This window comes from Phyllostomus discolor, chromosome 5, assembly GCF_004126475.2.
Source record: "Phyllostomus discolor isolate MPI-MPIP mPhyDis1 chromosome 5, mPhyDis1.pri.v3, whole genome shotgun sequence".
Classification (NCBI taxonomy): Eukaryota; Metazoa; Chordata; class Mammalia; order Chiroptera; family Phyllostomidae; genus Phyllostomus; species Phyllostomus discolor.
In genome coordinates, this window is record NC_040907.2 from 27,026,303 (window position 1) to 27,054,109 (window position 27,807).

At 44.4% G+C, this 27,807-nt stretch overlaps 1 protein-coding gene and 2 long non-coding RNA genes across 3 annotated transcripts in view; 2 read left to right on the top strand and 1 right to left on the bottom strand.

The window, feature by feature from the left end:
• The first annotated feature begins 10,494 nt into the window (after positions 1 to 10,494).
• SMAP2 (small ArfGAP2) overlaps positions 10,495 to 27,807 on the top strand; it is a 44,055-nt gene continuing 26,742 nt past the window's right edge. The window contains exon 1 of the mRNA XM_028513227.1: positions 10,495 to 11,071. Coding sequence (XP_028369028.1) covers positions 10,969 to 11,071 — 103 coding nt within the window. The 5' untranslated portion in view covers positions 10,495 to 10,968. The remainder of the gene's footprint in view (positions 11,072 to 27,807) is intronic.
• On the top strand, positions 14,374 to 17,046 carry LOC118500582. Its single transcript, XR_004903154.1, has 2 exons — positions 14,374 to 15,391; positions 15,619 to 17,046. It is a non-coding gene; the product is annotated as an uncharacterized LOC118500582 (long non-coding RNA).
• Positions 24,333 to 27,168, bottom strand: LOC118500583. Its single transcript, XR_004903155.1, has 3 exons — positions 27,157 to 27,168; positions 26,380 to 26,385; positions 24,333 to 24,480 (listed from the first exon to the last, which is right to left on the bottom strand). It is a non-coding gene; the product is annotated as an uncharacterized LOC118500583 (long non-coding RNA).

The following is a 27,807-nucleotide window of genomic DNA, read 5'->3' on the forward strand; positions in this document are numbered from 1 at the left end:
ACCGAGCTGCCCTGCCAGGGCTGTTCTGTGAACTCTCACCTAAGGATTTTGGCAGAGGTGCCCCAGGGGACGATGATCACGCTAGCCCAAGTGATGCGCAGTGAACAGCAATGGCAGGAGTGAGCGCACTGGGGGCCAGACCCGGGCCGCGCTCTGGGCCGTGGTCGTTTCGGCCGCTTCCCACTTCAGAAGGCCACACTGTGGCCACAACTGTCACACCCCAGGTTAGTCCCATGGGTGGAAAGGAGACGTCTCAGATCTGAAGGTTAACATATTTGCTTTTATTTTTTATTGTTGTTTGTAAAAACAATAGAGAAATAGCATTCAAACTCCCACCTCTTTAAAATCTAGTTCTCTCTCTCATATATATACACACAATTTGCTTTTCTTCAACATGTCAAAATATCCTGAATTTCTTTTCTAATCAGTACATAAAGATTCCCCTTTCTTTTTAATACCTGTATCTATTGTGTATTACAACAAAGCGTTAAAACCACATCTTACCAATGAGGGGCAGTGGTGTTTCTTCCTTTTTTTTTTTTTTTAAGCTCCCAACGTCTGTTTCCAGATCGGAAGCTGAGCAGCAATCCCTCCCCGCCAAACTCAAGTTTATTTATTTTGCTCAGCTCGTCCCCTCACTCTGCCATTATCTTGCCTTCTAGATAAATTCTGTTGTTTCCCCAGCTTTGTGATTCAGAGTCAAGAACAGGCAGAGAATTCAGCCGGGAGAGTCATGGGGAAGGGCGGAAGGGAACGGAAGGCTGAGAGCCTCGTGCTTGGAGGGTAGGCCTGGGAGAGGTCAGGAGAGCAGGGGAGACGTGCTGTGCAGCTCAGGAAAATCTTATCACTCTCTGAGATACGAGATTGGAATTCCGGTCTCCCCGCACTGAAGTCCTTGAATGGGACCTCGTGAAGACACCGGGCTGTCTGGAGCCTCAGGGTATGTTAGGGTGACACGAAGATACGGGGCAAAGTTCACTGCATATGCTCCTTCAGGTATTTCTGCTCTTATCTGTGCAGATCCCTGCCCGGAAGAGGAGTTGCGTCCTGCACATTTACATACCACCCCCGCCCCCGATGTCTCCAGACACTTTCCAAAAAGTCTGGCTGTTGTCCGGTACCCTCACCAACACCAGACCTTATCTGTCTGTTATGTGTTGGCTACTGTGATGGGCAAAAACAGGCAACAGCCAAGTAATTCATTTTCCTTTCACTGTGAGGGAGGTTGTGCACGGCGTTCTGGTCCAGGCGACACCTTCACTCTGTGTTTCTGAGTGCACATGTTTTCATCAGAGTCACACCAAGGGTTTTACAGACCTAGTGCCTTCAGCACCTCTCGTGTTCCCCCCAGCGACTCGCCCAAAGCTGCACCACAGGCGGCAGAACTGGGTTTGGGAACCAGCCCTCCCGAGTCCCAGTCCCGCCACGTCCACTGGGTCGCAGGTCCACTAGGTCGAGCTCACCCACCCCGGCAGGAAGCCGCTGGGTGAGGACGCAAAGCCCCAGGTTACAAACACGCTCTTATTTCACCGGCTTCTTTTTCCACCTTTCCCATCAACCCCCTCCGAGAGAACATGGCACGACTTCGCCGCCCCACCATTCATTTGTTCTGTAGAAGTTTGTTTGTGGGCGCTCAGCACGGACTGCAGCAGTTAAAGTGGTGCTTGGGCCGCAACCTGTGGATGCGCGGAGACACGCTGGGTGTTCCCTTGGGTGGCTTGAGCAGGCCGTTAATTTGGTGCCCACGTAAGCCAGTCTACTTCTTTTCCTTTTCCTCCTCCTCCTCCTCCTCCCCTCCCCTCCCCCTTCTCCCCTCCCGTTTCTTTTTATAAAGATTTTATTTATTTATTTTTAGAGACAGGGAAGGGAAGAAGGGAAACATCAGTGTGTGGTTGCCTCTCGTGCGCCCCCTACTGGGGACTTGGCCAGTAGCTTTTGGGGGAGCAGTCTGTTTCCCCTTCCTTATCCTAAGCGATTCAGTTCTGGACCCCCACGTGCAATACAAAAGTTCTGCTGTTTAGCTGGACTCACTCATCCTCTTTGGAAGTGAGTGTGTCACCACCATCAGCAGTTACCAGGGCAAACCCTGGGGAGTCTCAGACCATCCACTCCCACCCAGAAGTCACACACGGTGTTCTTGAGAGGGTTATGTGTATATCTATTCCCCTCTCTCTCTCTATACACACACACCTGTTTATGTAGTATGTTTTATTTACACTTTGTGTATTATGTTGCCAGTGTTCCCTCTTAGACTTGTGGTCTGATCCTTGTGGAGGTAGGCAAGAGAAGAGGGGGATGAAGCCGGGGTGAGGGGTAGAGAGTAAGCCGTGTTCTTCCAGAAAGAAGGAACAGCAAGTGGAGGCCCAGAGTGCGGGAGAATCTTGATTCTTGGAAGAACTGAAACGGCATCTGGTTGGAAGGGAAAGTGGGGACAGTCTGGTGTCAGAGTTTGTTCTTCTCTCTCCTACACTGCGTTAGAAAAATAGCCTCCAGACCTGGTATTTCCATGACATGTCAAATCATTTTTATAACTGTATCTGTGGTGCCCACCAGAACTCGCACGGAGGAGCTGGGTGCTGAGGTCAGTGCAGTCGGCCCCCCTCCCCCACCCCGCTCTGCACACGCACATGTAACTGCACCGTCTCTGTGTGCGCGCAGGTGTACACAGTGCTGTGAAGAGAACTACTGCACCTAATTCTTTGTGGATTGATTGGATTGCTTCCTTCATATACTGCTAGAATGGGAGCTCAAGTTCTGGTTTTTATTTTTATTTTTTAACTTATTTTTTAATGTTTGAATTGGTCTTTTTTCCCCATGACCAGTTAGTCTCCTTATATCTTCTCCCCACAAGGTCTGATTTTTAAAGAGGTATTTAATATACTGCTGGTATTATGATTTTAAAATCCTTTCCAACACAATAGGTAAAACAGATTTTATTATTCTATTCATTTGCTTTGTGAGAACAAATTTTTTTCATGTGTTTATTGATCATTTTGTTGTTCCTTCATTAAAGTGCCCAGACATATCATTTACCCTATTTTTATACTGGGATGTTTAACTCATTAAATTTCCCTACAATTGCATTTCTGTGAATTTTTCTGAGATTACTATTTTTGCCTTTTGTTGTGTTGCATGTTACTTAATCTTTGAGGTTTTGTGATTTAAGTGCTAAAGTGGGGTCAGAAGTAGACCTGCTGTAGCTAATATGAGGATAAGGACCACTGTTAGACCACCTACGATATACCAGACACCTCTTATATAGCATTTCTAATTTTCATAGCCACCCTTTCAGCCCCATGTTGTGGATGAGGACGCTGAGGCACACAGAGGTTGAGTATCTCGTCTGAGGTCATGCAGAGTAAGTAGAGAGCTCTTTCCTCTCTCGAATCCTCACAACAACCTGTACGGTGTTGTTTTCTCTGCAACCCAAGCGCCAGTGTTCCATAGGTCACTTATAGAAGCACCTCGTCCAATGGGGGATCTCACAGGCAGCTGTTGAAAATGGCAGAGGGCTGGTGAGTCAGATAGAAGGCAAGGATTGTCTCTCAGAGGCTGTGGAGAGTGAGTCCCCCACCAGTGAGGAGGAGCAGGTGTGTGGTCCTGGGATCCCAGTCTCTAGAAGCCATGGATGGAGCAGCTGCTGGGCTGGGTGCTCTGAACGGACTGAATGGGCTCCCTCATGAAGCCCGCAGCTACACATCTCTAGTACAGGGGAGCGGGCCAGGTGAGCCCACAGAGGAGTCACTGCTTTTTCCAGTAATTATCTACACCAGCAGTAAATAAGGTACACAAGCAGAACTGCTGTGCGTCAGGGTCTGCCAGCACGCGAGTCAGACCAGGCCCACCGCGCTATGTTGGAGGTCAGCAAAGGTGCAGAGGGTGTGTGCAAACCGGAGGTCCCCAGCCTATGAGCCCGTCAGAGAATGACCAGAAGAGGTCCATTTATCAGCAAGGGCTTAAGAACAGGGGAAAGTGGAGTCAATAGAATTGATAGGTGGAAAAGAAAAAAAAAAAAAAGAACAGAAGTGAGTGAGCTGGCAAGTCTGGACAACATACATGTTTTCTGGTGAGAGACGAAACCAAGAGGCAGACTGCAGTATTGGCACAAAACTGAATTTGTGTGGCCGTTCGAAAATGGGCCACTTCCTCGTCAGGCACTTGTTGTGTTACATATTTGGGTAAATAGGTCCCTACTCTGGATTAACTGAGGGTGCAACAAAGTTACTCCGGAGTCTGTTGAGTCTACCTGGGTGAGTATTTCAAGTGTGTGGTACCTTAGGTGCTAAGAGCCTCAAGGGCTTCTTAAACTCGGGAATTAATTGGAGAGAACCGATGTACCATCATTGATCAGTGGGTTCAGTCATGTAGAGAACATTTCTGTATCTTCCTCGAAAACAAGTATTTAAAAATTTTGTTGATTCTTGTGATTTTTTTTTGTAAAGTAATTTCTCTTCAAGTTAAGACCAAAAAGTGATAGTATTTTGCTCCACTTTGCTTGCTCACTCATTACAAATGGTCGAGATCAAGCCTCTGGAGTTGAGACTTCTGAAGACTCAGGACTGGGAATGGATCCAAATGATCCTTTTTTTTTTTTTACCAGGAATCACAGGGACACCTCGTGACAAGAAGTTCCCTTGTGCCCTTTTGACTCTCTAAGCAGCACCAAGAACAGCAGCAGTGGCAAAAGGCAGTGCCTCCTGCAGGGCAAAAGGTGCTAAAAGGAAGCCAAGAAGAAGGCAGACCTGTTTTCTAAGAAAGACAGACAGGTACTGTGTGCAAGCACCAGCTATGTTCAGTATAAGAAATATTGGAAAAAATACTAGTCACGAGAACTCAAGGAACCAAAATCACATCTGATGGTCTCAAGGGTCATGTTTTGAAATGAGCCTCACTCATCTGCAGAATGATGAAATTGCATTTAGAAAATGCAAGCTAATTAGTGAGGATGTTCAGGACAAAAACTGCCTGACTAATTTCCATGGCATGGATCCTACCCAAGCCAAAATGTGCTCCATGGTCGAAAAATGGTAGACCATGGCCTAGCTGGTGTGGCTCAGTGGATTGAGCACAGTCCTATAAACCGAAAGGTCGCCGGTTTGATTCTCAGGAAACATGCCTGGGTTGCAGGCCAAGTCCCCAGTTGGGGGTGTGCGAGAGGCAACTGATTGATATCTCTCTCCCTCTCTTTCTCCCTTCCTTCCTCCTAAAAAGAATAAATAAATAAAATCTGAAAAAACAATGGCACACCGTGCCTGAAGCTCATGTTGATGTCAAAAATACTGATGGTTATTTGCTTCGTCTATTCTGCATTGGTTTTACTAAAACAATAACAACAACAATCAGAATTGGAAAGCCTCTTATGCTCAGCATCCACAGGTCCATCAAATCCAGAAGAAGGTGATGAAACTCATAACCCGAGAGGTGTAGAGACAAATGACTTGAAAGAAGGGGTCGGTAAATTGATTCCAGATAGCACTGGAAAAGCCATAGAAAAGGCTGACCAACCTCCTTATTGTCTCCATGATGTCTTTGTTAGAAAAGTCAAAATGCTGAAGAAGACCATGTTTGAATTGGGAAAACCATGGAGCTTCATGGTGAAGGAGGTGGTTCTGGAAAAGCAACTGGGGATGAGACAGGCGCTAAAGGTGAACAAGCTGAGGGATATGAATCCCGGTCCAAGAATCTGCTTAAAATTTAGCCTTTTAATGGTGACACTCTCCTGTCCCATTTTCCGGTGTCTTCCTGGAGGAGTGCTATTGAGAAGCGACCCAGCTGTGACAGAAACCTGGTGGGCCTCTCTTCAGAGAGGCACCATCCCCTCCTTTGTCATCATTTGGGAGTAGTGACAGAGAGCAGGGACTGAGGCTTTTGGAGGGAGGAGGAGCTCTGTGGTGTGGTGAGTGTTTCTCACACACATGGCAGGATTGCCACTTCTCCCTTGGGCCTGGCTGGAGGGAGACTGCCCACTGCAGAGACGGCCCGGGAAAGGGCTCCAGGCAGGAAAGTGAAACCTGGTTCCATCTGAGTGAGCTCTGTCTTTTCCTAGTTAACCTGGATCTAGAATATTGTTGAATTTATTCCGGTGATGAGTAAAGCATTTAACGACAAATTCCTTGACTCCTCAAAGAAGTGATTCTTAAATTTGTTTGGGTTACACACACCTTTGCAAATCTAAGGCCCACTGCTCAGGAAAGTACACAGACCCACACAGCCACGAATTTTGTCAGATAGTTTCAGAGGGTTGACAAGGTGCTAAAGTCCATCTGCGGACCAGGTTAGTGACATTAGGAACTGTGTGGAGTCCAGCCTCCTCAGGACAGCACACACAGTTCTTTGTGATCTGGCCCTTGGCTCCTTCTCCAGCTTCTCCTAATGCTCCTCACACGTGACAATTTTCAGTTCTCCTTTCTCACTTCTGCATTTTATGCATACTAATCTCTGCCTGGAATGTCCCCCTCCTCGACTGCCTGGAAACTGACTAACTTTATTAAGGAGGCATACTTAAGCACTTCTTTTGTTCTGTGATGTGTACCAAAAGCTGGCATTTTGTCTGATAGGCTGTTTGGTCAATGGTATGAAAGCAGCCGCAATGTCGAATCCCCGTGTCAAAATGTAAACATGTTGCTTCTTTGAGCCGGTTTGAAATTTCTTATCTTCTCTTTTTCCTTGTTCCTGGCCCTGCCCATTTTGAATAGGAAAGGATTCTTTTAGCTTGTGAATTATGATCAGAACTACTATTCCATGAAAGGCAGATAATATCGATAAGAATGAGATTTCTTTTTTTAATCTTTTGAGAATGAGGTTTCTATCTTGTAGATCCTGCCATCTGAAGAATTTGGAAATTGTAAGATTACTTTTGCAGATGAATGTCAAGATCATCTGCTACTTTTACAGGATGGAGTCAGGAATAATTTACCTGTGGCCCTGGCCACCGTGGACCCTGTGGCGGACAGTGCCTTCGGGCTATCTGCAGCCATTCCAGCCCCCTTCTCTGTTGTCGCCTCTCACTCCGAGGGGCGGATGCATGCTATCCCTGAATACCTTTGTAGTTAGGGGTTGAGCCTGGTTCTGGCCAACGAGTCTTAAGAGAAAGTCTGCTGGGAGCTTCTGGGAAAATGTCTGCTTTCCTGATAAAAGAAACAGTCAGATTGGGGGCACTCTATTCCCCCTCTTCCTGCCTTTGAAGATGATGTGGTGTTTAGAGCAGTGATGACCAGTATGTGACCATGAGGTGACAGCATGCGCAGTGCTTCTCAGACTCGTGTGTGCATCAGAATCACCCAGAGGGCTCCTCCAAACACAGACCGCTGGGCCCTGTCCCCAGAGTTTCTGATTCCTGGGTCAGGAGCACGCCTGAGAGTTTGCAGTGCTACTAAGTCCCTGGGCGAGGCTGATGGTGCCAGGTTGAGGACCACCTTTGGAGAACCACTGAACGTGAGGATGAAAATGCAATAGGCTATGATGGTGAAGCAGAATGATGGAGTCTAGGTGCTGATGGCCTTGCCAGGCAGCTGAATTGATGTACACACCTGGTCTGCCTCTGGATTTCCTGTTCTGTGAGAGAAATATAGTCCTATTTGTTTATTTTTCAAGCAAACTTTGTGGACTTTGTGGGGAGGACAGAAGAGGAGAAAAATCTAGGGGGATGTCCCTCTGAGGCTAACTTAGCATGGGGTAAAACCTGTTTCAACAGGAAATGTTTTGCAACATGTCTTTGAGTCTCATGGATGCGGATGTAGTAGGACTGTGGGTTTTTAAAAGATTTTATTTATTCACTTTTAGAGAGAGGAGGAGGGAGGGAGAAAGAGATGGAGAGAAACATCAATGTGATGCCTCCAGCTAGGGACCTGGCGACCTTTTGGTTCACAGGCCAGTGCTCAATCCACTGAACCATACCAGCCAGGGCGACTGTGAGTTTTTTAAATATTAGGTTAATTTAAAAGTTTTTTAAAAGTCAAAGTTAAACATGTACATAGTTTTAAAAATCTAGTTATACAAGGCTTCTAATGACAAATGCTCATACCCTCCCCATACCTACTTACTCTGATCCCTACTCCTCTGAGGCGATTGTTTGCAGCACTTTTACTTATTGTTCCTGAAATTTACAAATTTCAGCTTTGCTTATCCACATCTCCCCACAGAAGATGAGACTTCAGATGTCTTTTCCTATATCCTCTCCCTCTCCACACCAGATCCTGAAATCTGTCAGTGCTTCATCTCGGCGTTCTCAGTCTCCAGAACTGTGAGAAGTGCGTTTCTGCTGTGTTTAAGCCACCCAGTCTGCAGTATTTCGAACTGAGTAAGACAGTCACCGTCTCAAAGAGTGATGGTTGACATGCCTGAGGGGAAAAGAATCAGAGGAGTCTCAAGACAGGGAACGAATGCTGCGGGCGTGAGGTTACACATATCCCTTCTGCTCACACTCACGAGCCACACTCAACTAATAGTAAGAGGGACAGGAAATAAAATCCTACGAAGTTCCCAGAAGGCAGACAGCCGGGTGTATTTCATGAAGAGCATTAATTGTCGTCTATTAGTCACTATGCACCCAGAGTTGTTCTAAATATATTACAGACATCATCTCAGTTAAGCTTCACAACAGTCTTATAAAATAGGTATCATCAATATCATCACGATCCCCATTTTATAGATGAAATAACTGGGGCACAGAGAGGTGAAGCAAGCTGGTCCATGTCACACAGTGGTGAAGGCAAGGATTTAAACACAGTCATCTGGTCCCATAGTCTGTGTGCTTAAACCACCAGACTTCATTACATGGGAAAACGTGAGAAGCGCTGTCACAGATGATGGAGAGCTGTTAAAGGATTTAAAGCTGGAGGGCGTGATTCAATCCAATTTGTCATTTAGGAAACTCTCTCTGAAGAGTGAGGTGAAGGATCAGTTTAACTAGGGCTAGGCTAAGACAGGGCGGCCATTTGCCTAGTGAAAAGAGGAAATAGAGGATGTGAACCGAGGCATAATTACTACAATAAACTAGGTAAACTTTAGCTTCTGTTTCATCATTTCTTGAAAAATGGTTATGCTCAGACCTATCTTGATGGGTTTTCCTGAGAACTAGAAAGGACAACACAAGCAGAACTCCGACAGCAGTGAGGCTGAAATCGCTGGAATCGCAGACACCGGGGTTAGAAACCCCGGCTCTGCCCTTCACTGGATGGGGCCATTGTTCTAAGTCTCAGTTTCCTCATTTATAAAATCGGTGTTAAAGTAAGAAAAGTTAAATAGGTTACATAGTAAGAAAATAGATTGCAAACTGATGTCAGGTTGAGACAATTAGCTTAGAAGGAAGGCAGAATTCCTTCTAGACAAAGAACTGAGATTTTCTGTAGGAAAAATACCTTAAAGGACTTTGTGCTTATTAAAGTCAAGCCTCTTAGGCAAAGCTAAAAGAGGTTTCAACACAGGATTAAATTGTTTTGATTAATAAAGTAATAGGAAATTTTCATTTTCCTCTGATGAGATTAAAGTTTTGAGGGAAGCCTTGTCTTGGGAGAAAGTGGAGAGATGGAGGAGAGGGTTTCGCCAGAGGCCGGATAACTGAGATCTGCTTTCATCGGCTTCCCCATCCATTTGTCCCCTGATAGCCAGTGAGGTTTTAAAACTGTGGATTGGATCTTCCCCAGCAAGTGCCTGATAGTTAAGTTGGAAGTTGCTCAGTAACAATTTGCTGAATGAGTGAATGAATACATTTGCCAGATGGCAGGTGGATCCCTAAAGAAAAGAACGGTCATTGAGAAATTCTCTGTAGCAAAGGTGGTTCTGGGCAGTTGTGTTTAATCATTGTTTTTAGGTAGTTGCTAATCTGTGGTATGCTGTAATCACCCCTTCTCTCTACATCACTCCCTCCAAATGACCTGCAGTAAAAGTCTGCTGCACAAAACTGGACTAGTTGGGGAGGATTTAAGGAATGGAAAAAAAAAAAAGAAAGAAAGCATCTAAGCACCAGGCAAAAAACACACAAACCAAAGATGGTAAGTCACAAGAGGAAGGCAAATGAACAGGGGGACCCAGAATTCAGTAGAAGCAGGCATTCCAAGTGAGAGCTGGTCAGAATCCTCTCAAAATTTGGGGAGGATATGACATTTCCTTATCGTGGGTTAGAAGCTTGGCCGTTTTATTTTACTGTTGAAGGAGAGAATAAGCCAGCTGTCTTTGGGGTATCCTTAACCTCCAGGTTACATAAGAATGATTATTTAACTCACAGAGATGACTTGAGGATTATATTACAATCATTCATGTAAAGAGATTAGCACAGTGCCTGGCACATAGTGAGACCTCAGTAAAAGTTCATTGCTGTTTTTCTTTACTTTCCCTCCCTCCACTCCCTTTCTACCAGGCTCCATTCATTCTTTTCCAAGGGCATGCAGGGGGCGTGCTCTCCTCCCTCCGCCCCACCCCAAGCCCCGCCCCTCACTTCTGCCCGGATTGGTTCCTGAGAGGCGGAGCCCAGGGAAGAGCCCAGTACGAAGTGGTGGGGGCGGGACGCATGCGCGGGCTGGGGCTGGGTGGAGGTGGAGAGGAAGAGCTGCCGGAAGTAGAAGGCAGGGGTGGTGGCGGAGCAGGCGGCAGCTGCCTGGGAAACCGAGGCCCGGGACGCCCCGCACGCAGACAGGCAGGGAGGCCGGGTGGTAGTCTCTGTGCCCGGCACCCAGCAGGCCCGAGACCACCCTTTGCATGGGCTGAGGGTCCCTGGTCCAGCAGCTTTCTCTGGACTCGAGTCTTTCCCTCAGCCCGCCAGGGGGCGCCGCGCTGAGGGGCTGCTGAGGGGCTGCTGAGGGGGGCGGGCGCGGCTGTCCGGAGAAGGGGCGCGGGGCCGGAGGAGAGGGCTCTGCCCCGCTCAGGAGGTACCCCTGGGCGGGGAAGCGGGAGTCTTCACCTACAGACCGAGGCAAGGTTTCTGGGGGCGAGGAGGGCGCGTTGCCCTCTGCCCCCGCCGGCACCCTGGCCATGACGGGCAAGTCGGTGAAGGACGTGGATCGGTACCAGACGGTCCTGGCCAACCTACTGCTGGAGGAAGATAACAAGTTTTGTGCGGACTGCCAGTCCAAAGGTAGCGCATCCTCCCCACCCCCACCCCTGGCGGGCGGGAGGTCCTCCAGCCTCCGGGCCGCGCCTGGGAGGTGGTCTGTGTGGGTACGGTGTTTCTGGAGCTTAGGCCGCCCAAATCATCCTAGATGGCAACCTCGTGCTACTCTTGCTGCTGAGCCTGCTAGGTGTTCTGCAGCGCCGGGATTGGTGTGGAGAAAGGTTGTGAGGGCGAGTGTGTGTGTGTGTGTGTGTGTGTGTGTGTTGGGGGGTGACGGTGGGGGTGGAAGTGGCGTGATGTGTGCAGGTGAGTGTGTCTGTATTTCAGGGCTCTGAATGTGTTCTGAGTTGTCATTCCAGAGGCAGCCTAGAGCTCCCAGCCTTCCGCTTGCAAAGCTGGGGGTGAACTGCAGTGAGTGTGTGAATGTGTCAGAGGGAGAGGGAGAAAGGGAAAGAGGGAGGGAGGGAGGGAGGGAGAGAAGGAAAGTAAGGTGATGATGATGGGGAGGAAAAGTGCTTAAATGATTTTTAAAGGTGGTGATTTTTGCTGCTTGCCTTTTGGTTAGCAGCTCCTTCTGTCATTTTACAGACTTGCTGAGTGAGATCTGACAGAGTGGCTAGGTGGCTTCCTTCCTGGATCTTTGCAGTGGGAAACTGCCTTATGCAGTGACACAGTGCGGATTTCTAGACAGCCTGGCCCTGGCTTGTGGAGTATGTTAGAGGCCTAATGTGTGTGTGGTGGCAGAAACTAGCAGATTGTGGCCGTGGTGTAGTGTAGGATCTGTTTAATCACTGGAGAGAAGGGGGCAAAGGATGCGTTGAATTTGTTGCTTCCATGACGATTCCCTTCTAAAGGTGAAATATGATCATTATAAATTGGCAGAGTCATAACCACGTTTTCTGTTCTCTTAAAGATTCATGATTTGATCCAATGAAAATCAGTATGATAGGGAAACGTGGTTATTAGTAAAATGTTTGCACTTGAAATTTATAGATACAAATGTCTATAAATATTTTGTTTCCTTATTTTCTACCTGAAGTATTTAGAATATAATTGTAGGAACTGGGACTTTTGTTTTCTTTGGTTGGGGAGAAAGAGATAGTTACATTTTGGGAGCTGTTGTTAGTTTACTTCTGTTCATAATGCAGTGGGTTTGTCATATAGCGTATTAGGCATATAGTGTACAAGAGGATTCAAATGTATTTGTACTTATCAATATTGAGAAAGGAAGTATATGCATAATTGATGCTTTCACTAATTACCTTTTATCTTAGAAAAATAAGGTTGTGTGAGGAGTACGGGGGATGATACATCGATGCTACTGGACACCCAGCAGTCTATTTTAGGGCCCTCTAACAGATGGAGTGTGTCATTGGGAAAGCAGACCCCCAGACTTCTTTCCTCAATTTTTGCATTAGCAAGAACTCCTTTTCCAAAGTGCTTTAGAATCAGTTTATGTTGAGGAGGTTAATTTCTTTAAGTTGGCTCTTGCTAGATCTTGTCCTAGATCTACAGAAAGATTCTCTTTAAAATTTAGGAGTGTATCTCTTGGCTTTACTCAAATTCCCTATGTCCTCAGTTGACAGATCTTGAGTCACAGTGAAGCAACCCACTGGAGTGAGCATGCTCCATTGGGGAGTTAGATGCCATTTTGATGACTGGTACCACCCCCACGCTCCCATTTGTCATACCACTCTTATACTTACTCATATTCCAATGAAATACAGCATATGGGAGAGAGAGTTTGATTCATCACTTCTTCCTCTAAATTTTCCATTGTTCTTTATCAATAGCATTACTGGGTGTCCGGTAATGAAACATTAGTTAATTTTTTTTTAATTTACTTTTAGAGAGGAGGAAGCAATGGAGAAAGAGGGGAAAGAAACATCAATGTGTGGTTGCCTCTTGCATGCCCCCTACTGGGGACCTAGCCTGCCACCCAGGCATGTGCTCTGACTGGGAATTGAATGAGGGATCATTTGGTTTGAAGGCCCATGCTCAATCCACTGAGCTACACTAGCCAGGGCACATTAGTTAATTCTTAATGAGAACCAGCAACTGCTGGCTTGTAAACCTTATCAACTGCTGTTGATGGTAGAATCCTGGTTCCTGAAACGATTTCTTTTTATAAATTAGTTTTATGTTTCAGCTTTGTGGCTTCAGTGACCTGGCCACTGTATTAAAATTGAGATGACAGTATGTCAGTCATCATCTTTCAATTCAGTGCAATAAGGCTTTTGTTGAGGTCTCAGTTTACCCAGTTTGTGGATTATCTGACCCCTGCCACTCTTTCAGCTCCTCTCACTCGTGTGCCCCCTCCTTTTCCCTGACATTGGCTGTCATAATATCATGTGAACAGCTGTCTGACCATGGAGAGAAGAGACATCAGTAGACTAAGTTGTCTATTACCTGTGGCAAAAAATATATTTAGTGGGAGGAGGATTTTAAAAACTATTGGCTAGAGTGAGACTTGGATTTGAGTTTATTTGTCTCTATGTCTCATGTCCTTTCTTACTCAGAAAATTGAGAGCTAATTGTACAGGACCTGGTGAGTAATTGCTAATCCATTAATGTTGAATTAGACGATTTAGCCCTGGACTGCAGGCCTATGAGCAGGTATTTTGGTAATGTTCTGAAAATAACTCTTTGGCTATGACTCTTTTTAAAACCTTATACTTAAGAATGTTATTATCTTTATTTTTTTATTGATTGTATAGAGAAAGAGGAAAGGAGAGAGAGAGAGGGAGGGGGAGGGAGAGAGAATCCTCGATTTGTTGTTCCACTTATTTATGCATTCATTGGTTCATTCCTTTACATGCCCTGACTAGGGATCTGACCTGAAACCTTGGAGTATAGGGAGGAAGCTCTAACCAACTGAGCTACCTGACCAGGGCAGAATATTATTATCTTTTTTTTTAATATCTTACCATTTTGTCACCTGTCTTTCTTTCTTTCTTTCTTTCTTTTTTTCTTTTTAAGATTTTATTTATTTATTTTTAGAGAGAGAGGAAGGAGAGGGAGAGGTTGCCTATTGCCTACTGGGGACCTGGCCCAAAACCCAGGCATGTGCCCTGACTGGGAATTGAACTGGTGACCCTTTGCTTCGCAGGCCTGTGCTCAGTCCCCTGAGCTACACCAGCCAGGGCAGAATGTTATTATCTTTAAATACATAATTTATTTATTTATTATATATACTTTTAAAGATTTTATTTATTTATCTTTAGACAGAGGGGGAGGGAGGGAGAAAGAAAGGGAGAAAAACATCAATGTGTGGTTGCCTTTCGCGTGCCCCAACTGAGGACCTGGCCCACAACCCAGGTATGTGCCTGACTGGGAATTGAACCAGTGGCCCTTTAGTTTGTAGGCCGGCACTCAGTCCACTGAGCCACACCAGCCAGGGCTTAAATTCATAATTTAAACATTAGAATAGAGAACAAGAATGTGTTCTCTTTATGTAGTACAAGTTTTGTTGGTCCTGGATTTTTAAAAATTCCCTTGAACACAAGACCCACCAGTTTCTGGGATCTCTAAGGCACAGAAGTGATCACTATGTGGGAAAGGAAGCTGATTTGGCCCTGCCTTAAAAAAAAAATTCTATGGTTCACTGCAGGCCCAAAGATGTGGTTTCCTCACCGTCCCAAATCTTCAAGTTATTGTGACCTTTAGACTGACTTAAGTAGTAGAAGTGATGGGACAAACATACTGAAAATCCCAGGTGTGTCCATGGTGACTCTATCCTGGTGAGGCTGGGTCCTGTTTTTTGATAGACCCTTGGTGGTGTCTTATGGGTCCAAGGTTTAGTCTTTAGCTCTGCAGTTCCACATTTTACCAGTGTGCCTGAAATAACTCCTTATCAACCTTCTTAGTGACAGGTTTAAACTAGACACTATCTTATTTACCACGGAAGGATCTATCTTTCTGATGACCTGAATACTTGTGTCCACTATTGGGACACTCCTTTCTCAGTATCAAGGTTCGTAAAAAAAATTGAGGGCTGTGTAATGAGCAAAGAATTAAAATGAAAGAAAAGAAAGTAAAAGAGAAAAAAACAAAAAAGATTTTTAAAAAAAACGTGGGAGGAAAAGAAAGAATTAAAATGAAAAAAAAAATGCGATGGTCTTGAGGAGTATTTACTTCAGACTTTGAAATACCACATGGAATTCTGGAGTCTGACAGAAACTTTGTAATACTTTTTTACTTTTCTCTTCTACTAATTCCTATCTCTGAAATGTGTCACCTAGGATCACCTAACCATTGTCTCTGTTTTAATTCCCACTCTATATTCTTAAATTTCAATTTACTGTTTGAAAAAGGTAGCACTTGCACATGGTTCAAAATTCCAAAGTTTTTTTTTAAGATTTTATTTATTTATTTTTAGGGAGAGGGGAAGGGAGGGAGACAGAGAGGGAGAGAAACATCAATGTGTGGTTACCTCTCACGAGTCCCCTGTTGGGGACCTGGCCTGCAACCCAGGCATGTGCCCCGACTGGGAATCAAACTGGTGACCCTTTGGTTCACTGGCTGGTGCTCAATCCAAAGAGCCACACCAGCCCGGGCTCAAAATCCCAAAGGTCTAAAAGGGAATGTGTACTGTGGAAAGTTGTGCTCCTGCCCCTGATTCCCTCACCACCCTTTTCCCTTCCTGGAAATAACCACTACAGGTAATTTCTTATGTGTCTTTTAGGAGATAATCTATGCATAGACCAGCAACTGCATTTAAATATAGTCCTATGCAGTGCTTTTGTGCAAACAGTAGGTGTAATCCACCCTTCATGGCACCTGGCATTTTTCAATTAATAGTATAACACGGATAACCTGAAGATTTGCAACATCGAGGGGCTTCTTCATTCTTTCCCTTGAATTTTCTAAGGCTATGCCTGGGCTACTTGTTTAAGTTGAACGACATGCTGAAGTGATTTGGAGACATCTGATCTCATTAAAGGCATCTTAGAATATGTCCCAGGCCCATCCATAGCACTAGAAGCCCACCTTTCAAGAGGCAAAGAAGCAGAGGAATAGAAGGAGCAGTAGACTTGATGTCAAAATAGCCATTTAAACTCCTTCACTCTGCTTATTTTAGCTTTGTGACCTTCAGCACGCCAACGAACATTGTCAGTTTAAGTTTCCTCCTTTGAAAATAAAAGTGCTTTGTAAATAAAAGTGTTACACAGATGTAAGCATTATTTATTATTAACATTGCTGATCGTATTTATTTTATCGTGATTTTATTCATTTCCCTTTCTGACTTTATACCCTTAAACACTCTAATTCCTGGAAGCCACAGTTATGATGACTCACCCAATAATTCCCCAGTCCTTAAGCCAAACCATTTCCTACACGTGGGGGTGCTGGCGTTTTTGCCCTTGTGCTTCACGAACCCTTGAGGATGGCCTCCGGGTGCTTCCTGACTCTCTCACACTTGTGTGGAAGATTGGACCAGGGGATCTTTGTGTTGGGATTTCCTAATAGTAGTCCTAATTAACTAATCTTTGTGTTGGGATTTCCTAATAGTAGTCCTAATTTTCTAATAGTAGTCCTAGTTAGCTCCGGTAAATTGATCTAGCTTGGCTTTACATTTGTTTTCTGTTGGTAGCTAACTCATTCCTTGTTAAACATCGTTCCTTAGAACATAAACTTTCCTATCAATTTTTAATTATTTTAGCTGTATCTATGGCACCTTTTGAGAGGCTAAAAAAATCCCATCCAATCTAGACAACAGAAAGAGTTTTGCTTTCACCTTTAGTCCAACAGCCTTCTCCAGCCAGGATCAAATAGCTTTCTGGGGTTTTACAGCTAGTACAACTGAATTCTGACAGTTTTGGTCGGCTTGACACAGTTTTACTGAAAGTAACTTGTCCAATTCCCTATTAGGTTGTCTTTTAATATCAACGTGTTAAACCTGTTCCCTGGGAGATACCTTCCTATTTGTTCTCCTTGTACTTGAAATATCCTGTGGCAGTGGGACAGAGATGACAAAATGCCATGACTTTTAGGGGGAACTCTTTGCAAGCCTGCAGTCCCACACTACATATGTTCATTCAGAAATTATTTCTAAAGCACCCGCTTGTGTCAGACACTGGACCAGGATATGTAGATTAAAAGCTAGGGTCTTTGGGCTCGAGGATTCTACAGTCTCATGAGGAAGCAGAGGTGTAAACACATGAATGAGGCAATGTTGTCATTAGCATTACGGCACTGTGGACGGGGAGAAACGGAAGCACTGCAGAGAGCAAACAAGCTGGCCTCAGGAAGTCGTGGCTTCAAAGAGACGTGTAGGCTGTGTCTTGAACGATGAGCCTGACTTTGCCATGTGGCTTTAGGGAACTTTGCATTCTGGGCAGAAGAAACAGTGTGTGAAGGCTGCCGGGTGTGCTGTGTCCTGTGTATGTGTGTTAGGGGGATCTTTAGTGTATTTTGACTACACGTTGGGGAGTGGCAAGGGATAAGGTAGGCTGGGGCCAATAAGGTTAAAGTCCTACCTCTATAGCTGATTTGCTCTGCGGACTGAGATTATGAATATGCTTTAGATGCCCATACTACTGGAAGCCTACCTGCTACTCAGATGGAAGCATGAGTATTGTAGAGCTGTTTTCTAATTGCTGGGTCATAAGAGACCCAGCAATTAGAAAACAGGGTACCATGCCCACAAGATCTCCATGGAAGTGCACTTTCACGAATACATTAAATTATGTCAGAGAAGTCTAGTGAAATGACAGCAATATGTATTATGTCATTTCTGGAGTTGGTGACGTTGGTTTTTGAGGCTGAACATGCTTTTATACTCAAAGCAGTCTAAGGGTGCTGGACATTAGATGTGCGCTCGGGGCTGCTCAGCGCTCAGGACGTGGAACAGGCAGTGCAGTCTGATCTCTCAGTACACTTTTCAGCAAATCTATTGCTTTCAAACAAATCAGAAAACCACTTTCTGCATTTTTCATCTGATGTCATTGTGGTACGTAGGTGGCAGCTTTCTTGGGCCCAGTTGTCTATATAACTGTTCACCACATGAGTCATTGTCTGTTTTTATTCCTTTGCCTGCAAATTCCATCTTGGAAATAATGTCATGCAATTTGTAGCTGCAACACTTTACTCATTATGTACATTGCAGCTGGCCTGTCCAATATGTTATGTTGACGGAACGTACCTGTGCCATAGACAAGGGATAAAATGACTTAAGAAACAGCCTCAGACTCAGAAAAAGATGCCAAGCAAGAATCTGCATAAAAGACACTTATGTTTTATATTCTAAGCGTATTCAATGCCTGACTTGTGTTATTGTGTCTGCTTACACCCTTATCACAGTTGCACTTCTGTTTGAGCACAAGTGGCCAGTCTAAGTAGATTCTAACTTTGAAGAAGTTCTGTTTGGCCTCTGGAATGTGACAGTTCAGCTACCCCATTGAAAAGGTAGGATCAAGTCTATGCAGAGTAGAACACCTTAAAGTGAATTCACTTGTGCCAAATCTCTCTATTGTTAATGACATATTCCTATACACGTTCATTTTCTAAAATTGTAATTTGCCACAGTTAACATGGCCACTAGAACGGAAGCTCCCTGAGGGCGGGGGCTCGGTGCCTGTTCTGTTCGCTGCAGTGTTCCTGGCACCTAGAACCGTGCTCGGCACGGACCAGGCTCTCAGTAAATATTTGAACAAATGGATTGATTTTTGTCATCCATAAATCCTTGGTTTCTTAGAAGAAATCTTTTATAGATTATATGAATGTTTGATTTTCAGGAAAACTAAGTTTTAAAATATTTTTGAAAGTCAGCGACCCATCAGGGAAACAGAAACCTGTATAGGTGGTACAAGCTAGGGGAATTTAATATATGGAGTAAGTTACACAGATGATATAAGAGCCGAGAAGGTAAATGGGCTGATGCAGCCGCCCAGAGATTAGCAACACCTGGGAGCTACTGTACCCCAAGGAAATTAGAGGGTGCTGGTGCACCAAAGGCCAGAAGCCTGAGCCATCTGGTGTGAGCTAGAAGCGTGGAAAGAAGAGCTGTCTGGTGGCAGCTGGAACTCAGATCAAGTAAGGGGAGGGCGTTACCTGGCTTCCCCGGGCCTCCTGTTTCTTATCCTTATCAGTACCAGCCACTGATGGAACTTACCCAGAAATCGGTTGGCAAGGGTGGTGGCGTTCCCTGTGATAGAGTGGAGCAAGGGTATGATCCCAGTGGAAACAAGCAAAAGCACTTAAAAAAGAATCTGCAAGGCCCTGACTGGTGTAGCTCAGTGGATTGAGCGTGGGCCTGTGAACCAAAGGGTCGAGGTTCGATTCCCAGTTCAGGGCACATGCCTGGGTTGCAGGCCAGGTCTCCAGCAGGGGGCACGTGAGCGGCAACCACATATTGATGTTTCCCTCCCTCTCTTTCTCCTTCCTGTCTTCTCTCTCTAAAACTAAATAAATAAACTCTTAAAAAAAAAAGGAATCTCCGAGATGTATCGTTTCTCCTTATAGTAAATAGTTGAGTTATTTTGGACAAGAGGTAAGAAGGTAGATACAACCTTGTGTGCTTCTAAAGCACTTCATAGCTGTTGCCAAAACGATAATTACCCTCAGGAAGTGATGTAAGGACTCCATCATTGCCTATATAATTAGGGTGCATGACTACAGAAATTGGCTTCTGTTGAATCTGATCTGACCGTTGGTCGCTGCCAGGCATGATTTATTGTTTGGTTACTCAGAAAAGAAGTTCCCACTCTGTCAGTTCTGGGAAGCCTTAGCAGGACGTATGTGCATTGAGTTTGTCCCATCTACAAACTGAAAGACTTGAGTCGGTAACACGTGCACATTAGTCTTTCTTTGATAATTGAGGTAATTGCGGTGGAGCTGATTTTCCTTGTGCCACATATTTTAACTGGTCTTGTTGGTTTGTCTGTTCCCGCCCCTGCCCCACCCATGTCTTCAGATGGACTCCCGGGAGGGAGGTGAGATCACTGGATTTATCCACACTTCCTTCTCTACAGGACCTGAAAAGTCTTTTACCTTGTAAAGAAAGTTTCTGCTGTTCCAATTAAAGGCAAAACTTCCCAAATTATTTTTACTGTTTTTTTCTCTTGATTATAAAGTGTCTAATGAGTTCCGTGAAAAAAGTTCAGTGCATTCTAGAAGTACTTTTTTTGTCAACCAGGTCACCTGCCTTTGGGCCCCTGCTACGTTAATGGAATTGGTGGAAGTAGGCCACCAGCAGAGGCTTCCAGTGGAGTGTGAGTACATTTGCTTTTAGGCTATTTTCCACAGGGGCCGCAGATAAGGGGCCCTCGTTGTTTGAGTAAAAATTGCATTGGTTTCATAGTTTTTCTCTTTTCTCCAAAAATTAATGTCCTCTTAGGAAGCATTACTATAATTCCACTAGTAATTAAAGTGTCATATAAAAAGCGTATCAGACTGCTTTCCAGAATCGCAGTTTTTTTCAGCCACTTTGTTTCAACGTAAGAGGTTTAGTGAGTACACTGTTTTGCTACTGTATTTGACTCTTCGGTTTTCCAAACTTTCTCCTTCCCTACCCCACTCTTCTGGATCCTGTGTCTCCCCACAGGCTTTGTGGATGCTGGTCCATTGATGGCTGCACCGCAGCTCCCTCCCCAGTGGAAAGCCCCAGAGATGAGTCAAATCTGCCTTCAGCTGTGGCCACCCATCAGCGTAAGGTTGCCCTGGCGGCTGTCTTAGTTTGTCCAGCATTCCCCTGATCCCCGTCTCCCCTCGTGTGTGGCTGAAACTCACCCTGGAGTCCCACCTTTGTAAATAACATGCCACTGGGTCGTAATAGGATTTTATTGTTGCTGAGTTTTTTTCATTTTCAAGTAATGTTAAGTAGTTTTCTGACCATTTTTGTTGAACGTAGCCCTTTTCCCCCACCCCTATTTGTATATTTCCCATGGGTATTCTGTTTGCTTTTAAATGCATATAGAATATGGTTTCTGAGCAAGTACTGGATTTCAGAAGCCCACTTGAAGAATGCCATATTGATTTTTTTTTTTACTTCAAATCAAAACTTTCAAGAAAGAAATTTCTTAATCCAAAACAGTGAGGACTGGATTCCTCAGGCTTTATGTCATTTCTCCTTAACCAAAAAACAAATGTGCAACATTCTCATTTTATGATGTATTGAAAATAGTAGAGCAAATATAGGAGGAAGAGAGACCTACTCTCAGCTGTAGCTAAATGTATTCTTCCAGCATAGGGGTTTGAGAGACTAGAATACCTTTTCTTTTCCTTTTTGTAAATAGCCATTCAGTCTTTTGCAGCAGTTGCTAGTGATGGAAAGACCACCATTCCCCAACCAGAGAGCTTACATGCCCAGATGTGGGTTTACATGTTAATCCTGCAACATTGCTTCCTGCTGCGTGCACGAAGTACATGTTGTTGTTTACCTTCTTCTTCTTCTTTTCTCATCTTAGTGGAAGTCCACAGTGTGTGGATTTAGAAATAAGTTCTCCAGGGCTCCCAGCCCTGAGTTAAAAATCATTTTAATATTATTTAGATGGTTGTTTTTGTTCTGTACCTTTGAAAAATAACTTCCTACAGAGTTTTCTCTGTGAGCTGGGAACATCTTTTGCTGCAGTATAAAGCTCAAGGAGGAAGGGGTGCTGGTGTCTTTTTCTTGTTGACCCTTTACCACTAGGGTTATAACTAACGCATGCCCTCCAATGAGAAATAAAAAGGGAACTTCCTGTTCTTACCATGATGCTTTTGTTCAAATAGCTGTAAACAGCACGGCTAATGGAAACCAATTTAAGTGTGACAGCTGATTTGCGAAAGAAAGAAAAGATTCAGGCTGTTCTGCTATGTTGAGAGCATTTTTACTGAAAGAATAGCTGATTGGCACTGGGCACTTTGTCTCTCTGAAGGTAGGCATGAGGAGTTTGGTTAGAGGGACTGTTTCCGACCCGGGAGAATTTTGGGAAAAGGTCTTTCTTAGAGTGACTATAATACCGTGCCCCGCATACACATGAGAGAAGGCGTCATTAAAGGCAGCACTGGAATCAGGAAGACTCCAGAGCAGCTCCTCTGAGCGTTCTGGCTTGGTTTTAAGCTTAATCTATGACAGAAGCGGTATGACAGAAGTGACTCAAAACAAATCGAGGGTCCATATTGTGGGCAGAATAAAAATAGGGCTCAGTGTCATTAGATGTCTTATGTATTTCAAGGGGTGGGGAGAAGAGAATTGTTACCATAGGAACAGACTCCCAGAGCAGTTATTTTTTTGTCTTGTGGGGTTTTTGGTGGTGGGGGGTAGGGGTGAGGTAGAAGAATCCTTATGCTTATTAGCTAAACATCATTAAATGTAGTTTCTTTACAAAACATAAACTTTATTTTTCTGATTATGAAAGTTACTCCTATTTGTGATAACAATCATGGAGGAGAATGAAATATAATGATGTACAAGATATTGTCCATACTCCATTTCATCCATTTTTACTTAAGCTTATACCATAATAATTTTATATAATTATTTTGCTTAATGGCCCTGGCTGGTTTGGCTCAGTGGATTGAGTGCTAACCTGTGAACCAAAAGGTTGCAGGTTCGATTCTCAGTCAGGGCACATGCCTGGGTTGTGGGCCAGGTCCCCAGTTGGGGGTGTGCGAGAGGCAACCACACATTGATGTTTCTCTCCCTCTCTCTCTCCTTCCTTTCCCCCCTCTCTAAAAATAAATAAATAAACTCTTAAAAAATAATTATTTTGCTTAGTATTTATCATAAGCATTTTTCATGACATCAAAAACACCTAAATACGTTTATTATGCTGTTTGTGTATTGTTTGAATATGTCAGTACTTAATTCTTGTCCAGTTGTTGGACATTTGGGTTTTAGTTTTTTAGTATTTGTTTTTTAAAGATTTTATTTATTTATTTTTAGAGAGAGAAGGGAGGGGGGGGGAGAGAGAGAGAGAGAGAGAGAGAGAGGGAGAAACAGAAACAGCAATGTGAGGTTGCTGGGAGTTATGGCCTGCAACCCACGAATGTACCCTGGCTGGGAATTGAACCTGGGACACTTTGGTTCCCAGCCCGCGCTCAATCCACTGAGCTACACCAGCCAGGGCTTAGTTTTTTAGTATTTTAAATAATGGTACAATGTAAGCTTTTATGATGCCATTAGACTGATGGTTGTTCAGAGTTGTATAGCTGGGTGGGCCCTCTAATTGTCAAATGTTATCAGGGAGTCCTCTGGGTTGAGCCCATGCAGAGGTGGCCTTGCTGGGGGGGGACCATCATTCTGAGCTGCTTCACAGCAGTGGACACCTGTGGAGGCAAGGAGTGGAGAGCTGGGGAGGGCCCTGTCTTGACCCTAAGGAACAGCTTTAAGGGATATGATCACAGCAGGATGGACCAAGATATATTCTTATGTCTCACGCACAGTCTTCCACATTGTACACTTCGTATGTGGACATACTGCAGTGCCATTGATTAGCATCTTAGGTTGTTCATACAGGCCTCCTATGCTTACATTCAGTTCCCTGGGAAGGTGGAGTAGAGGCCCTCCATTGGTAGAAAGGTGATAATAGTGGCTGCATTTTTTTTTCAATTTTATTACTCACCTGAGGACATTTTCATTTGATTTTTTTTAGAGAGAGAGAGAGAGGAAGGGAGAGAGAAGCATTGATTGGTTACCTTCCTATGAACCCAGACTGGGAATCTATGCCGATGGGATTGGGGTTGAACCCCCAACCTAGGCATGTGTCCCCACCAGGAATTAAAACCTCACACCCTTGGGTTACAGGGACAATGCTCCAATCACTGAGCCACACCAGCTGGGCATGACTGCATTTTTTAAAGGCTTTTCTCTAGGCTGTAAATTCCAAGGAGACAGGGACTACAAGGTCTGTCTGGGAAAAGTCAAGCCATTGTTACTATACTGAGAATGGTTTGCACAACATTGATGGAACCTGGCAGCCAAGGAGAGTGGACTGGAATGCGCATGTGTGAACAATGACGACTTCAGTGTATTAGTAAGCGCAGGAGGTAGATGCTGCTGAGTGAGCATGTGTACTGTGTGGCCATTGCATTCAAAATGATTGAGCAAGAAAGTAGAGCAATGAATTTGCAGAAGGCTGCAGCTGTGGGCAGCTTCATCACCACAACACACCCCCTCATGCATGATGCCTTGTGCAGTTTTTTTGGCAAAACATCAAATCACCCAGGTGACTCAGCCTCATTACAGCCCAGATTTGGCACCCTGAGACTTCTGGCTTTTCCCAAAACTAAAATGACCTTTGAAAGAGAAGAGATTTCATACCATTAATGAGATTTAGGAAAATAAGACAGGGCAACTGATGGCGATTGGGAGAACTGTGTGAGATCCCAAGGTGCCTACTTTGAAGGGGACTGAGGCATCATTGTCCTGTGTACAATGTTTCTTGTACATGTATCTTCTTTAATAAATGTCTCTATTTTTCATGTTACATGGCGGAATACCTCTGGACAGACTTTGGGTGTCTCATTTATATCTGCGGACTGAATGCACAGTGTCTGGCCCATAGCATCTAACGTCTGCATCGTAAACACTACTGTTCTATTAATGTGTGTTCAGATCATGTGTAGGCATACATTGCTTTGTTTTTTGAAAGTCACCTTCATACTATTAACTCAGGTATTTGAAAATCCGTGTCATTCCAGGAAGCTGAGCAGGTACTTTCACGGCTGCTTTGTGGTCATCCCTTCCTTCGTGCCATTTCTCTCGTGTGCCCTGGCCTCTGTGTCACACGGAACACTGGAGCCAGTTGAGAAGCTAGCACTCTGTCCTCTCTCTAGGAGTTGTAGTGTGACACCTCGTCTCGGGGAAAATGCAGCCCGGGGTGTGAAACACGAGGCTGAAACAGCAGTCCCTCGGACTTGTGTGGGATGGGAGTAAATATTGAGACACTGTTCTCGGTTGCCGTAGACATTCATGATAACCTTGCAGCAGCTCTGGAGGCTGTCCTTGTTCCCACAGGAACAGGTTTGTTTCATCTGAAAAACCTTGCTATGGCTCTTTTGAAGCTATGATTTTTTTTTCCCCTAGAGACCTGCTTTGGGTTTATCTGTATAATGTTCTCTTTACAGGCTCTTTCCATTTACATGGCTGGCACCTTTGCCCCACCCTCTTGCACCACGCTTTCTGACCTGGATGTCATTATACCCAGTTTTGAAACACCTAGGTTTTGAAACACTGTAGTGAATGTTTTCTTTTTGAAAGGGCATGTTGTGACTTTGCTCTCTTCCCTTGAGCCAGGGCTGTTTTGGTGACTAATACCGAGCATGCCACTGGACTAACCATCTGTACTTTGACCCCAGAATTCATTTCTGTTCTGCTCTTTGTTTAGAAATGAAAGCTCTCTAGCTTGTTTGGATACCCTTGTGATTCACTGAACCCGGTACTGATTTCCTATGTGTTTGCCACTGGTTGGGGCTCCTCCGATGTGTTAGGAAAGCTGCCGCACGCCCTGGTGGAGAGAAGTTCACACATTCATGGTCTTGCACAAGGGTTCGTGTGCTGGCTCAGAAGGTTCTGTGTAAAGCCACTGCCTGGGTGAAAGGCATGAGCTTCCCTCCAAACAACTGGAAAACATTTTCTGTCTGGCCGCTTGTTCTTGAGCTCCACACTCTTCTCCGCTTCTAGGCTTCCTTTGAGGAAGAGGCATGTGGAACGGGAGAGGTGTGGGTAAGCCTTCAAGCGCAATCTCAGATGTCGGGCTTCCCAGCCACAGAGAGGGAATTGTGTGCTGTAGTAGGAAAGAACAGCATATCAACTTAGTGACCATTAGTCGTCACCTCTTTCGTGTAACACACACTTGGGGTGAGTAACACACATTTGAGGTGTATAACAACGCTGGTTCTAACTCCAGCCCAGCTGATGAGTTTTCTGTGTACTCGGGTAAATGACTTGACCTCCCGGGGCCTTCATTTCTCCAGCGGTGCTTGAAGTAGGTCATCCTTAAGGTTCTTTATGACTTTGGAATTCTGTACTCTAAATTGTTTGTTACAAAACAAGAGGCTTTTCCACAGAATTGGTATATTCTTATATCTCATATGCTCCAAACTAAATGGCTTATAAATAGTCCCTCTAGAGCCAGGCCTCTCAACCTCAGCACTCCTGACATTTTTTTTATTCCTCATTTGAAGATTTTTATTATGCTGCATAGAATATAACATTAATGGCACTGGCCAAAGAGAAGTCCATTTTTAAATTTTTAAAGATTTAAATAAATTTTTATTGAATTTATTGGGGTGTCATTGGTTAATAAAATGATGTAAGTTTCAGGTGTACAGTTCTATAATCCATCAGCTGTATATTGTCCTGTGTTCACCACCCCAAGTCTCCTTCCTCACCATTTACCCCACTTCACCCTCTTCTACCTCCTCAGTGCCTCTTCCCCTCTGGTAATCACTATACTGTTGTCCGTGTCTGTGATTTTTTTTCTTAATCTTTTCACTTTTTCCACCCGGCCCCCCAATCCCCCTCTCCTCTGGCAGCTGCCAGTCCGTGCTGTGTATGGATGAGTCTGTTTCTGTGTTGTTTGTCAGTTTGTTTTTGTTAGATTCCACATATAAGTGAGATCGTATGGTATTTGTCTTTCTCTGACAGGCTTATTTCACTTAGCATAATGCTGTCCAGGTCCACCCTTGCTGTCACAATGGTTAAGATTTTCTTCTTTGTTATTGCCAAATAGTATTCCATTGTGTAAATGTACCACAGCTTTTTTATCCCCTCATCTACCGATGGGTACTTGGACTGCTTCCAAATCTCAGCTATTGTAAATAATGCTGCATTGAACATAGGGGTGCATATATTCTTCCAAATTGGTGTTGCTGGTTTCTTTGGACATATTCCTAGAAGTGGAATTGCTGGGTCCTCTTGACGTTTTGGACACTTCTTTCTCGTGGGCCGGCCTGTACACTGCGGGATGTTTCGAAGCATCCCTGGCCTCTGCTCACTAGATGGCAGGAGCACTGCCCACCTCCTGCCTGTTGTGACAACTAAAAATGTCTCTAGACATTAACAGTCGCCTCATGGGAAAATTGCTTTGGTTGAATATCACTGTTCTAGAGGGAAGAGAGAGGCATTGTTTGAATGTGGGCTGTTCTTAATGCCTATCTTTACTTTGTTCCTCTTTGCTTATTACCTATTTGGGGTTGGGGAATGAAGAGTACTCTCATTGGTGAGTAGCCGTATCTGATATGGCTCTTTTTAAAGATGTGCATACCCCAAGTGGGCAGGCTCACTTTGCATCTTCGGTGTTTTTCAGAATAGGAGTAGATACTGGTTATTGCAAAGAGGAAGTTAAGGCTTTAACTTGAAGTAATGTCAAAAATGTTAAGAACTAAATGTCCCTAGGGACTGAAGAAAGTGACTTCTGGAGAACCAAGTTAGTTAGATTTAGCACTTGTTACCTGAAGTGAGGCCATGATTGATGGGGAAATTAGCTTAATTATAATGTCAAGCTTTGAAATATCAGGTCTACCTGCAGACTTTGAAATGATTGTCTGGCTGTTAGCTCAGTAATCCCTCCATGCACACTTCCTCCCTGAGCCTGATGTTAGCTATTGAGGTAGTGGTTGAAGTGTATTAACTCTCTTGTGGCATCTAATTTTTATTCTTGTTAGGTTTGCTATAAAATGTCCGTTTTAGGTTGAATAACTTCACATTTGCCCAAATGCCATCTTTTCTTAATCTCTTTTAAATTTACATAATTAGCTGGTTGGGTGCAGAATGATGCTGTTTACTGATGGGGTAGAATGAGTTCTGTGAGCATCTTGATGGATGCTCTGGGACC